Below are 13893 nucleotides of genomic sequence, written 5' to 3'. Positions count from 1 at the left end.
ACTCTACTGATGAAGAGTGAGTGATCACAATCACCAAGGAAATATTACGTTGCTGCCAAACAGTGTGGACAGGGTCAACAAGGACCTCGGAGAGTCTCTGAAGAACCTGCAGGATTTCCACATGCACAGCCGCTCAGTCGTGTCCAACTCGTTGAGACTCCACGGACCATAGTCCCCCAAGCTCCTCTGTCCATGGGATTTCCCAAGGCAAGAATACTGGTGTGAGTTACCATTTCCTTCTCCAGGTGATCTTCCTAACCCAAGGATCAAATTCACATCTCTGTCTCTTCCTGCATTGGCAGGCGTACTCTCTACCACTAGCACTGCTTGGGAAGCCCAGATACTTCTGTATCTAATAGCTGAAGTTAAGGAAACTCTAAGCAACCAACAAAAACCTGGGTCATATCCTTCAAGTACTTGACAAAAGTACAATTCTGTGATTCAAGTTTATTTATAACAACGGAACTTCTGAATCATCAGGATTCATGATACACATTTGTCATTGTGCTCAGATGCCCTCAAAAAGGTAATTTCACCAACTAGTCAAAAGTTGCCCCTCTAACTGTACTTAGGATATAAGATAGTGGTAGGTGTTTTTTTCCTCAATTTGACATTATAATGGACAGAAAAAGTATTTATCATTTTAATTTGCACTGCTTACTCTTGAGACTATCTTTATGAATCTCTTTACATAGATTAACTCTATTACATACGATGCAAAACTTCACAGAATTTCTTAGCATGAAATTTTACTTCTGATTTGTGGGGCATATAAAATTTCTAAACTATATATAGCCAAACTATCATTATTTCCTTTTATGGTTTATTTCATTGCTTTTCTGCTCAGAAAAGCTTTCCTTGCCCATATTTAAACATATTTTCTTCCAGCTGTTTAGAGTTTCTTTCTCATATATAATTCTTTAATCCATCTGGAATTGACTTTTGTATGGTGTAAGGCTGAGAAAATAATTTTTCCCACACAGTTAACCAATTATACAGACTAAAATTTTTTTTAAATCTTTCTTTTAAGATCAAAGCAGATTTTTCCCCCACTGATTACCATATTAATAGCAATGCTATGGGGAAGGGGGAAAAAAAGAGTCTAGGAAAACCTGATCCATCAGGAGGCATTGACATTTCAGGCTCATAACAAACTACACAATGAACTTACAAGGCTCTTCATCCCCTAAAAGGGTTATCATTTCTAAAGAAACATAAGACCCTATTTTATCTCCCGTCATTTTCAATATGAGTATGAAGCCATTTGGAGAAATAGGTGGACATCTGGGGGCTATCATATCCTTTTTATCTAATCCTGACAGCTCAATTTCACTGCCTGTCATGCAAGATAGATTTGAGAGCTGACATCATAGAAAATGTCCTGAAATTTAATCCATAAAAGGCTGACGGTGATGATGGTAAGCAGGAAAAAATATCTACCTAATGTAGCAAAGGTTATCGTGGGCTCTTGATGTGAGGTTTCAGTTCTCAGGCAGACGGGTAGCATTGCCGTTAGCTCAAACATCCAGCTGCTAACAGAGTTCCAAGGCACAGGTATGGAAGACAGAACAATTTTCTCTATGAACTCATCACAGAGAATTTTAACATCTCTCTAACCTGAAGCCTGCTTCCCTTTTGCAAACATTTATATTCAACGTTGCATTTCATATGCACACTGGTGTAATACCTGGGCATCAAAGCAAAAAGGGACACATACCAACCTCCCAGCTGGGAGGTGTAGGCAAGGCCAAACAGGGCGCTAACCTTCCATCCTCTGCCTGGTGGAAGCAGGCAACAGTGACCTGATTCCCCTGTAGGCATAATACCTATAAGACAGCAGGCAGTGGGCCCTCCATTCCCTGCCGAGCCAAGCAAGCCACTCTCCAGTCTCCCTGCAGGGGCAGTGACAGCGTGTCTGAGCAAGAAGCTGATCTTCCCTTCCCCAGCCAGGAGAAGCAAACAGCAATCTGATTTCCCTGGCAGGTTAGTTATCAATGGGGCCCAGTGATGAGCGGGACTTTCGTCTCTCCCCTGGCAGTGACAAGACTTAACACCAAGCGAGATGAAGATACATCCTATTACACAAGGTAACAGGCAAAATGTCCAGGATATAATCTTAAAAATCACAAACCATAGCAAGAACCAGGAAAATCACAACATGAATCAAAAAACACAGTCAACAGATGCTAACACCAATATGAACCAGGTGCTAGAAGGATCTAATAAGAATTTCTAAGCAGGCATCATAAAAATGTTTCAAATGATCTGAAAGACCAATGAAAGAATTGAAAATTTCAGGAGAAAAATGTTTTTAAAATAACTAGTGTAAGCTACAGAACTTTTGAAAACTACAAAAACCAAAACTGAAAAGTCAATGGACCAGCTCAAGAATAGAGCACAGGTAATGGAAAACATGATCAGCAAACTTAAGGACAGATTAACTGAATTCACAATATCTGAAAAGCAGATACAAAGAGGCGTATTAAAGAAAGCATCTCAGGAATCTACCAGACAATAACAAAATGCCTTCCATTTATATCATCAGGATCCAGAAAGGGAGGAGAGAAACAATGGGACTGAAAAAGTCTCTGAAGAAATAATGCCTGAAAAATACCCAAATTTAGCAGAAGACTTAAATGAACAAACTCAAAACAGGAGAAACCCAAAGAAACTCACACTAAAGATATATAACAATTAAACTTTTCTAAATCCTAAAGACAAAGAAAATGCCTTTAAGACAACAGAGAAAAATGATCCATGGCTACTGGAGGAACAGCAACTGAAAGGAAAGATGTCTCATATGGAACCACCAGTTTGGTTCCAGGACCCACTGCTGATACCAAAATCCGTGGATGCTCTAGTCTGCTCTCAACGTTCACATAGTTTCACGTCTGAGGAGACAACCAACCACAGACTGTAGTTCTATCTATATTTATTGGGAAAATACCTGCATGTACATAAACCTGCAAAGTTCAGTCCCGTGTTGTTCAAGAATCAACTGCACTGCCAAACAACTGGTGTTCTCTATACACTTCAATATCTCTTCTTCGGAGTTACATCACATACTACCAAATTATTTTTCAAGTTTTAGAGACTGCTTTATTTAATTTTATTTTTAATTAAACATTCACCTGACACTTAAATCCAAATCATAAAGCAGGTATATGCAAAGTAGAGCTGCCACCCCTACCCCGTCCCCCACTGCCTTTTGCTCCATATAAAATGCCATTTGGTTCATTCTTAATTTATCCTTCTGTTCTTCTTGAAAATAGTACTAAGTGCATATGTCTTTCCTGTTTTCTCCCTCGTTCTTACACAGAAGTGAGTATATAATAAGTACCCTTCTGCACCTTGCTTCTCTCAGGATAATATGTCCTGTGATCAGTCCATGGCCATGTACGGAGATCCCACTTGTCCATTCTCACAGCTGCAGAGTCCTCCATCATGGGGACCATGGCTACGAAGAATTCTAAAAACGTCTCTCCCATCATTCCTACCCCTTGACTATTCAAAACACTAATCTGAGTACAACAGTGAAGGGACTTTCAAGATAAAAAGGAACAAAATTATTTCATTTGCAGAGACGTGGATGAGCTTAGAGACTGAAAGACAGAATGAAGCAAGTCAGAAAGAGAAAAACAAGGATCATATATTAGCCCGCATGTGTGAAATCTAGAAAAATAATGCAGGTGAACCTATCTGCAAAGCAGAAAGAGACACAGATGTAGAGAACAAACATATAAACACTAAGGGGGGAAAGCAGTGGGAACGAATTGGGAGACTGGGGTTGACATATGTCCGCCACTACGAGTCAAACAGGTACCTAATGAGAGCCTGCTGTAGAGCATAGGGAGCTCTACTCGGTGCTCTACGGTGGTCTAAACGGGAAGGAAATGCAAAAAGGAGGGGATATGTGTATATGTATGGCTGATTCATTTTGCTGTGCAGCAGAAACTAACACAATTATTGTAAAGCAACCATACTCCAATAAAAAATTTTAAAAAATAAAGTCCCAATTCGATCATCCTCAAACTACGTAGGTTATCTGCACGAGCCCAACCCAATCAGCTGAAACCTTTAAAAATGGGCCTTTCTACTCCTGGTGGCAGAAGGGTGAGGCCAAAGACATTTGAGTGGGTGGAGGGGATTCAAGGTATAAAAAGGGCAACTACCTGCCTCCAGGAAAAAAGCAAATGGCTCTGCTGTGAATTGCCAATGGAGAGGAAGGACGACCCCTAGAAGCCAAAAGCAAGCCCCAGCCATAAACCAGCAACAAAGTGGGGACCTCAGTCTTACAGCTGCAAGGAAATGAACTCTACCAACAATCAGCGCTCTTGGAGACGACCTCAGCCTCAGACAACGACTGCAGCACCAGCCAATAACTGCACTTCGACCCTGTTAGACATGAGCAGGGGGTCCAGCTACGAAGAGCCTGACCGCCTGACCCACATGACCTGTCAGATGAATACATGCGTGTTGTCCTAATCCACTGAGTTTGCTGTAATGTTACGGCAGGAAGGAAAAACACAAGGGTGACCACAATTCTCCAGCTAGTCTGCTGTATATAGTTTACCGTTAACAAATGATGCCTCACACACGTGTCATCTCACGTCTTTACCAATAACAGATCTTTGGACAGTGTATCCGAGAAGTGAGATGGCTGGGACAAAGGGTAAAAACACGGAATTTCTCTAGATACAGCCAAATTCTTCTTCATAGTAGTCACAGTACTCTGCCATTCCCACCAGCAGCACAGGACAGTGCCAGCTGCCCCACAGCCTCACCCACAGAACATGTTTCAGATGCTGTCAGTGTGCTGAGTGAGAAAGAACACTCAGTGTAGTTTCTCTTGTAAAAAGGAGTATGTGGTGCTCTCCTCTAATAATAAGGAAGATTCGGCATTTACTCACAGGTTGAGGAGTCATCCTCACTCCGTTTTCCATGAACTGTCTGTTTCTAATTAAGTCTCTGTGTCTGCTGAGCGTCTCTTGTCTCTTGGCAAGTCTTGACTTCTGAGTTCTATGTTTCCTTATGTATCTGGTGATTCTTGGTTGTCCATTTATATTTTAAGAGGATGCAATGAAGTGTTGTTGGAAGGTCTGCATGCAGGAGCGGGGCTCATGATGGATGGGCTCCAATACAGGAATATGGGGCAAGGTTTCTTGAGCTACAGTAGGAGACAGGCAAATGGCGAGCCCCTGTGGGGATAGGATCAGCTTCCCCGAGGTTAATCTCCAAACTCTGGTCAAGAGCATGGAAATCAGGCTGCCAACAGCCTGCAAGTCAAGGAGGGGTAGAAGGCAGATGTCCTCACCCTTGAGAGTAATCAGCTGTTCTACGATCCTCATTATAAGGTCTCACAAAGCACCTCATTGCCCTCTGATACGTCTCAAACCCCACATTTGAAGCCTTACCAGTTCAAACCACCCAGAATATATCTCAAGTCTCCTGGTGCAGCGGAAGAGGTGGAGCGTGCCGGATGCTCAGGCCTGGGAATCAAGTCCGCATGCAAACTGCCATCAATCCTCCTATGCTGAGTCTCACCTCCATCTCACCACTGACTTCAAAGGTACCTCTACTACACCTGCCTTTCCCAACCTGTCCTGAGTTCTGCCAGGTGATGATCAGGTCTCCTCCCAGCTTCTCCCTCTGCAGACATTAATGGATCTCAGTGAACATTCATCTCTCACCCTTCCAGCTTCCAAAAAACCAGGACAGGTGACAGCATTCCTCTGCCTCAGTCACCTTTCCCTTAGCGGTTTTGTGACTTTTTGATTCCTTTACCCTCAGTTTAATACCGCATCAGGAGAGAGCATGTTTGAGCAGAAGATGACTACTGAGATGGCTTCCATTAGAAACCCTCCTCCATCTGTTCCCTCCCTCCTCCTGGCATTCCCCATGCTCTGCATGTGAGGTCTCCTGGACCAACACTCCAACTTTCCTAATGTTTCCACATGAATCTCCATGTCTTTGCCATTGGCTCTGCGTGGGTCAATGTGTCCTTTCAAAGCACTAATGCTGTCCCCAGCAGAGGCCATTTGCTTTTGGTTCCTCTGCTGAATTTCAGAAAACTGCTTCTCCATGGAGTTTTCATTCCTTGTTTGTTAACATTCTGTCGTTTCCATTAGTTCTGCCTCTGTGAGGGCTGCCTGCCCTTGTTCTTCCTCCTTGAAGTTCTTCCAGCATCTCTGTCAGCCGACTGTGACCAAGCTCTGCTTGCTCAAGACTTCCTCCCCCGGCTCAGCACCTGATCAGGCCAGGTTGTGGCAAAGATACAGGTGGGGAGGGGACGTGTTCTCTCCCAGTGCTGGAAAATGAAATCAACCCCCTGCAGCCTCAGTCAGGGGCAGACTGGCCCCCAAGGCAGCTCCACTGTGGATCCCCTGGGGACAGGACACCAATAGCACCTGCATTCTGCACCCAACAGAAGACCTGAGGTCTGCGATTCCCCCAGGCCTAGAGGACAGAGTGTTCGTGTCTCTGCCCACAGCACAGGAAGAATGGGGCTCACACTTACCTCTCCCGCAAGGCTAAGCCTCATCCTCCAGGCACCCTGCCCCTTCTCTCTCCAGAGAGGGCAGAGCAGGGGTCAGGGTTAGGGTGTGCATTCAGGCCACCATCTGTCCACCACGGCCAAAGTTCCTAAATATTCACTCAGGGGCACAGAAATCACAGTCACTTCTAGGAGGACCAAGCCTGTCCCACTCAGGCTCTCACAGTTCTTTCCAGTTAGAGAGTCTCTGAGCTGGGGTGAGGAGCGGAATTTGAGATAGGGTGATTAGAGTGGCTCTCAGAAGCAGTGACCACTAGACTGAACGGAAACCTGAATGAGCTGAGGAAATCAGCCAAGCACCCAGCTGCAGGGAGAGCACGATGGGCACAGGGAACACCAGAGGGGAGTGTGACGAGCAAGTGTGCGCGGGAAGCAGCAAGAACTGTGCAGCTGGCTGGCTGGAGGGGGCGCGAGGAGGAGCTGCGGAACACAAGGGCTGAGAGGCGGGCGGGCGTGAGATGAACTCAGACAGAGCAGCCCACAGAGTCGGGGGTGTTATTTCAGCTCAGCAGGATGTTATGAGGAGAATGTGAACAGGCAAGAAACAAACGCTGATTCACACTGTGTAAGAGACCCTGAGACCAGACTACGAGTCTAAGAAATGATGGAAGAACACCTGTTGAGAAACTGTATTACCTGTCCTGGAGGAAAATGATGGTAGATACAAGGAGAGAGGAGAGGCAGCAAAGACAGTGATGAGGTCTTTTCTGACAGGTAAGAGCAACTACTGCTTCCAGCCGTGATGGGCTCACAGGATCAGGGCACATCCTCTCGTCTATAACCACTAACAAACAGATAAAACATATGAGACATCAGTCCTCAACTGGACATAAGACAACAAAGGGTTGATCCCCGAGAGATCAGAATCAATGGAAATTTCTTAGCATCCTGCACAAGACCCACACCAAGAAGTGGTTCACCTGCGATGTGACGACAGGCTAAAGACAGATATAAGGAAGAATCTAACAGAAAACTACAAATGCCTTCGAAGTGATGAATATGCTCAACGAAAGTCATGTGCCCATGAACTGATACTGACATGTGGTAGAACCCATCTGTGTGAAAAGACATTTTCAAAGATAAGAAACATAAAACTGCATTAGGGGTCAGCACCAACAGGAACGTTGGCAATCAGATATGATAATAAGGGCCCTCACTTGGACCCCTAATTAAGCAAAATGTTAACTCTTCTCCCCAAAAGAATTCTAGCTTTCCCATTATTAGACCTATGTTACAAAAAGTATGTACTCAATTATTAGCAGTATATATTTTTTCTTTAACTTCAGTGAAACAGTTGATTTACAATATTGTGTTAATTTGTGCTGTACAGCAAAGTGATTCACACATTAGTTTTCATATTCTTTCCATTGCAGTTTATCACAGGTTACTGAATACAGCTCTCTGTGCCATAGAGTAGGACTTTGTTTATCCATTCTATATATCATAGTTTGCATCTGCCAATCCATCCCAGGGATAGATTGCGAGTAGTGTACTTTTAATTATGTCAACAAAAAATTTGTGACAATTTGTCTTCTCTCTTGTAATAGAAGTACATGCATAATATTCACAATTTTGCGTCTTGATTTGTAAATCCTAAAACATGTACTCTCTGTTTGCAGGATAAAATGTTCCAATCCCTAATCAAGATCCATCTCAGCAATTCTAGAATCTTCCCAGTATTCTACCTTAAGTAAAAAGCCAGGTCAAGAAATAAGACAGTAAACCGTGTGCTCAAGGTTCCTCTGGGATGTAACAAATGGCCAGACAGGTTCAAAGACATTAATCGAGAAGCATCAGAGGCTGGAGGGAACCTGAGGTACATCAGACGCTTCTCTTTTTGGAGAGAAGAGGTGAGACTCGGTAACCACGAGAGATCCGTCCAGTGGGGGGCCAGTCCACACACCCCAGATGCCCCTCCTCCCCTGCTGCAGTACACTGGTTCCTCTGGGCTTTCAGCGACTCGGTCCAGAACCTCACAGTAACGAGAACTATGACCAAACCACCCGTCAACAATGCCTTCAGTTCAGTTCAGTCGCTCAGTCGTGTCCGACTCTTTGTGACCCCATGAATCGCAGCACGCCAGGCCTCCCTGTCCATCACCAACTCCCGGAGATCACTCGGATTCACGTCCATCGAGTCCATGATGCCATCCAGCCATCTCATCCTCTGCCGTCCCCTTCTCCTCCTGCCCCCAATCCCTCCCAGCATCAAAGTCTTTCCCAATGAGTCAACTCTTCGCATCAGGTGGCCAAAGTACTGGAGTTTCAGCTTTAGCATCATTCCTTCCAAAGAAATCCCAGGGTTGATCTCCTTCAGAATGGACTGGTTGGATCTCCTTGCAGTCCAAGGGACTCTTAAGAGTCTTCTCCAACATCACAGTTCAAAAGCATCAATTCTTTGGCGCTCAGCCATCTTCACAGTCCAACTCTCGCATCCATACATGACCACAGGAAAAACCATAGCCTTGACTAGACGGACCTTAGTCGGCAAAGTAATGTCTCTGCTTTTGAATATATTATACAGAGTGAAGTAAGCCAGAAAGAAAAACACCAATACGGTATACTAACACACATATATGGAATTTAGAAAGATGGTAATGATGACCCTGTATGCGAGACAGCAAAAGAGACACAGATGTGTAGAGCGGACTTCTGGACTCTGAGGGAGAGGGTGGGATGATTTGGGAGAATGACATTGAAACCTGTATACTATCATGTAAGAAACAAATCACCAGTCTATGTTCGATGCAGGATACCGGATGCTTGGGGCTGGTGCCCGGGGATGATCCAGAGAGATGATACAGGGGGGAGGTGGGAGGGGGGTTCATGTTTGGGAACTCATGTACACTCGTGGTGATTCATATCAATGTATGGCAAAACCAATACAGTATTGTAAAGTAAAATAAAGAAAAAATAAAAATTTTAAAAAAATCAAAAAAAAAAAAGAATATGCTATCTAGGTTGGTCATAACTTTTCTTCCAATGAGTAAGCGTCTTTTAATTTCATGGCTGCACTCACCATCTGCAGTGATTTTGGAGCCCAAAAAAATTAAGTCTGACACTGTTTCCACTGTTTCTCCATCTATTTCCCATGGAGTGATGGGACTGGATGCCATGATCTTCATTTTCTGAATGTTGAGCTTTAAGCCAACTTTTTCACTCTCCTCTTTTACTTTCACCAAGAGGCTTTTTAGTTCCTCTTCACTTACAAAGATGCAAACCAGAACCACCTTTAACACCCTACCTTTAACACCTTAACACACTGTACTCAGACCTAGGAAATTCCTAATACTTAACCACCAGCCGACGTCAGTGTTTCTAAGCAGGGGTGATAAGTGAAAAACTAAACCGTTGGAAAAATCTAGGAAAATAATTTTCAATAATCAGGTACATAGGGGCCAAGAAACACTACTAATAAAACAGGCACCAAACTGCAGTCATTGGCAAAATCAGAAAAAATCTTACCTTGCTTGGCAGCTGAGCAGCAGCATCTCATGGTTATGAATCAAAATATATAAAAGAACCAGAAAGGCTTTGGCTCTGATGGAAGTGGAGGGGCTGTCCAGTAAACGGATAATTGTAGAGACAAAGTCCTGTGTGAGACATGAAAATATTTTTTGAGAAAGCATGAAACAAATAAACAGAACAGGCAACTCTGAAGGTCAATAGATTATAATAACCAAATAGAAAATAAAACAACATCACCTGTCAGTTTTGAAATTCTATTTTAGTGCTATACTCTATACCAAGTTATTAAAATGTATGATCTCATTTAAACCTGAAAAGTAGCTGGAAAGGGTAACAATATTATCTCTGTTTTAAAAAAGCAAATCTCAAAAAGTTAAGCACTTTGCCCCAAACCGCAAAACTGGATTCAAATCCAGGTCAGACAGACAACAAAGCCTGATTCTTAACCACCCATCACATGACTGGAAGTAAGGCAATAACTAGAACTCAAAGTCACGACTGCATGTCTGCATGAACTTCTGAGCAAACCTGCACACACAAAGATCACACCTCTAGTCTACACAACTGAGGTCCTACAGACATAAAGTAAAAACAACAGCCAATATGGGACACAGGGAAAAACCTCAATTACTATATATATGTGGGCATATATACACATGCTCAGTCACATCTGCAATCCCATGGACTGTAGTTCATCAGGCTCCTCTGTCCATGGGATTTCCCGGCAAGAATACTGGAGTGGGTTGCCATTTTCTACTCTACTATTTCTATAACATTCTTTACTTAAAGGTTTAACACAACACAGAGGAATAAGTGTTGACAAGTGTTAGTGTCATATTCTCTTATAGCAAAAAGACTGCATCACTCTGGGAGCCTATGGATATGCAAAAAAATGGAATACACATACACACAGGTTAATGGATATAAATAGGCAGAAATATGGAATTGGATTGTTACAAAGATGGTAACAGAGAGCAGGACTTTAAGTTCCTGAGAGTCCTGGGCAGAGGCAAGCACCTAGGAGTGACATTGTGTGTCCAAGCAGATGTAAGCAGCTCAATTTTTTTTTTTTTGCCAAAGTGCTTTTACATTGGGTGCTATACTGGAAGACAGGAAGTGCTTACACAGCCATGTACAGGCTTCTATTTTTAAATGGAGATATATCTGTATCTATACATCAGTCTTTTTGCCTTTTCATACTGTTCATGGGGTTCTGAAGGCAAGAATGCTGAAGTAGTTTGCCATCCCCTTCTCCAGTGGACCACATTTCGTCAGAACTCTCCACTAAGACCCATCCATCTTGAGTGGCCCTACATAGCATCCCTACAGGGCATGGCAGTCCCTTGAACTGCAAGGAGATCAAACCAGTCAATCCTAAAGGAAATAAACTCTGAATAGTCTTTAGAAGGACTGATGCTGATGCTCCAATACTTTGGCCACCTGACGCAAAGAGCTGACTCATTGGAAAAGACCCCCATTCTGGGAAAGATTGAAGGCAGGAGGAAAAGGGGGTGACAGAGGACGAGGTGATTAGATGGCATCACTGACTCAACGGACACGAGTTTGAGCTTGCTGAAACTCAAGACGATGAAGAACAGGGAAACCTGGCCTGCTGCCATGGGGCTGCAAACAGTCAGACACAATTGAGCGACTGAACAACAACAAGTCATCAGTCTCACCTAGATCCTGGACCGAATAATCAAACTAATTCATCAACTGGGCTGAAAAACAGAATCAACACCAAGGTGGCCTTGAGTAATGGACCGGTTTTCACCTTTCCAGTTGACAGTAGAAAGCCCATTTCCCCACAGTCAACTCTCAGTTCTAATTTATACAGTGAAGTCCATAGATCAAAACAACAAACTGTTGCCCACACTGACACCACTATCACACATACCCGTGCATAACTGCAGGACCATGAAAACATCCACTAGCCATGTACTGAAAAACGGATTCCGATTACTGGAGACTAGAGAGACACGATGCCTGACTTCCAATTCAGTATCTGGAAGTTCTGCTTCACAGCAAAGAACATTACAGGGACAACTGCAAAATCTGCAAAGGGCTAAATTAGCTACGTTAAATAAATGTCAGCTTTGTGGGACTTCCCTGGTGGTTCAGTGGATAGGACTGCACACTCCCAATGCAGGGGGCCTGGGTTCGATCCCTGGTCAAGGAACTAGCTCCCACATGCCCCAGCTAAGAAGGCCACAAGTGAAGATCCCATGTGCCACAAGTAAGACCCGGCATAGGCAGGCAGGTGAACAGTTAGACAGACAGACTGACAAATTAATACACAGTAAAGAAAAAAATGAAAGTTTAAGTGTTTAATCTTTCCTCTAGCTGGTAGGAAAGTGAGCTGTCATTTCTCCAAAGCCTTAAAAAATTGTTATTTTCTTCTGACCCAGTTGTTGTATCTCAAGAATTTTAGTGTAACAAAGTGATAATCAAAAGAGCTTTAAGTACAAGAATGCTCATGTAGAGTTCACAAGATAGACAAAAATAGGAAACAAACTTAACATCCCCAAATAGGGAATTTGTTAAATCATAAGACTCTGGGAAAGATGGAAGGCAAAAGGAGAAGAGGGCAGCAGAAGATGAGATGGTTGGATAGCATCACCAACTCAACGGACATGAATTTCAACAAACTCCAGGAGACAGTGAAGGACAGTGAAACTTGGCCTCCTGCAGTCCATGGGGTCACAAAGAGTTGGGCGACTGAATAGCAACATTATATCAAGTAATGATCATGTGAGGAGGGCAGGTGGAGTAGGAAAGAGACATCACAGAAGAGACATTGCATGATTTCCAAAGCCAGGTTTGCAAAGGCCATGCAGCTCCTGTCTGGTTCTATTGAGACACTCTCTTTCTCAGAACCCAGCTGCTATGCTGTGAGGAAGCCCTACTAGCCCTCAAGGGCCCTATGCGGAAAGTGACTGAGGATCCCAAGGCACAGCCCAGTTGGGTTCCCAAGGAATGGCAAGCACCAGCTTGCCAGTCGTCTGAGTGAGCCTTCTGGAAAGTTTATTCTCAGTCTTTCCCAGCTTTGCCTAAATTTACTGATTGGTGAGATAAAAAAATTACTGGTCTTGTTTAAGCCACTACATTTTGAGTAGTTACACAGCAAGAGATAAGTGAAATATAGCTTAAGTATACAGTGAAAGAGGAAATTTTTCCAGGTGCAATGAAAGTTTTGTACAGCAACAGTTATAATTTTAAAACACAGAAATGTCACTAAGAAGTCATGATGAGGTCTACTCTATGTCTTATTGATGGACTGTTATGCAGCCATTACTAACAATCTTGGAAAACTAAAATAATGCTTATGATTTTGAGTGAAACAAACTAGAAAAACTATGGCAAGTAACAAAGATAAAAAATTGCACACCAGATTTGTTTGTAACACCATAATTCCCAGTCCCTTACAAGATGCAATATATTACAGGCTCTAATTTTGAATATATACCTAAAAGCACATTATGCCCCAAATAAATTCTCATCTTGTCATTTCAGAAAAACTAAATGAACAGTACTGACTGACTCCCTAAAACTAACTGCCCAGGGCACCATAGTTAATCTTAAGCAACGTGCACCAGACTTCTAAAACAGTATTAATCTTACAATAAGATTACAGGCTGCAGGCAAAGACTAGTGCCAAGGATGAATAATCAAAACCACCTTCAGAGAGTCAAAATAACCTCGGGTCACTGTAGGTTGCAATCCACTATGTATTCATCTTTGATTTAAATTCATCTCACCATTTGGCTCAACACAACTAAATTTTACACATGGAGGAAAAAAAGCAGAAGCTGTTGAGGTCTATAGCCCAAATCACAGATTGAAGAGCTTCTGTCCAACAGTCAAATGGTTCTT

General features: G+C 43.1%; 1 protein-coding gene across 1 annotated transcript in view; it reads right to left on the bottom strand.

Annotated features, from left to right (window-relative positions):
- Positions 1-13893, bottom strand: part of ULK4 (unc-51 like kinase 4) — a 487906-nt gene that overhangs the window by 362104 nt on the left and 111909 nt on the right. The window contains exon 21 of the mRNA XM_052660763.1: positions 10018-10145. Coding sequence (XP_052516723.1) covers positions 10018-10145 — 128 coding nt within the window. The remainder of the gene's footprint in view (positions 1-10017; positions 10146-13893) is intronic.

This window comes from Budorcas taxicolor, chromosome 1 (assembly GCF_023091745.1).
Source record: "Budorcas taxicolor isolate Tak-1 chromosome 1, Takin1.1, whole genome shotgun sequence".
In the NCBI taxonomy this organism is placed as follows: Eukaryota; Metazoa; Chordata; class Mammalia; order Artiodactyla; family Bovidae; genus Budorcas; species Budorcas taxicolor.
Note: the sequence above shows the minus strand (reverse complement) of the source record. Positions and strands in the feature narration are given on the sequence as shown.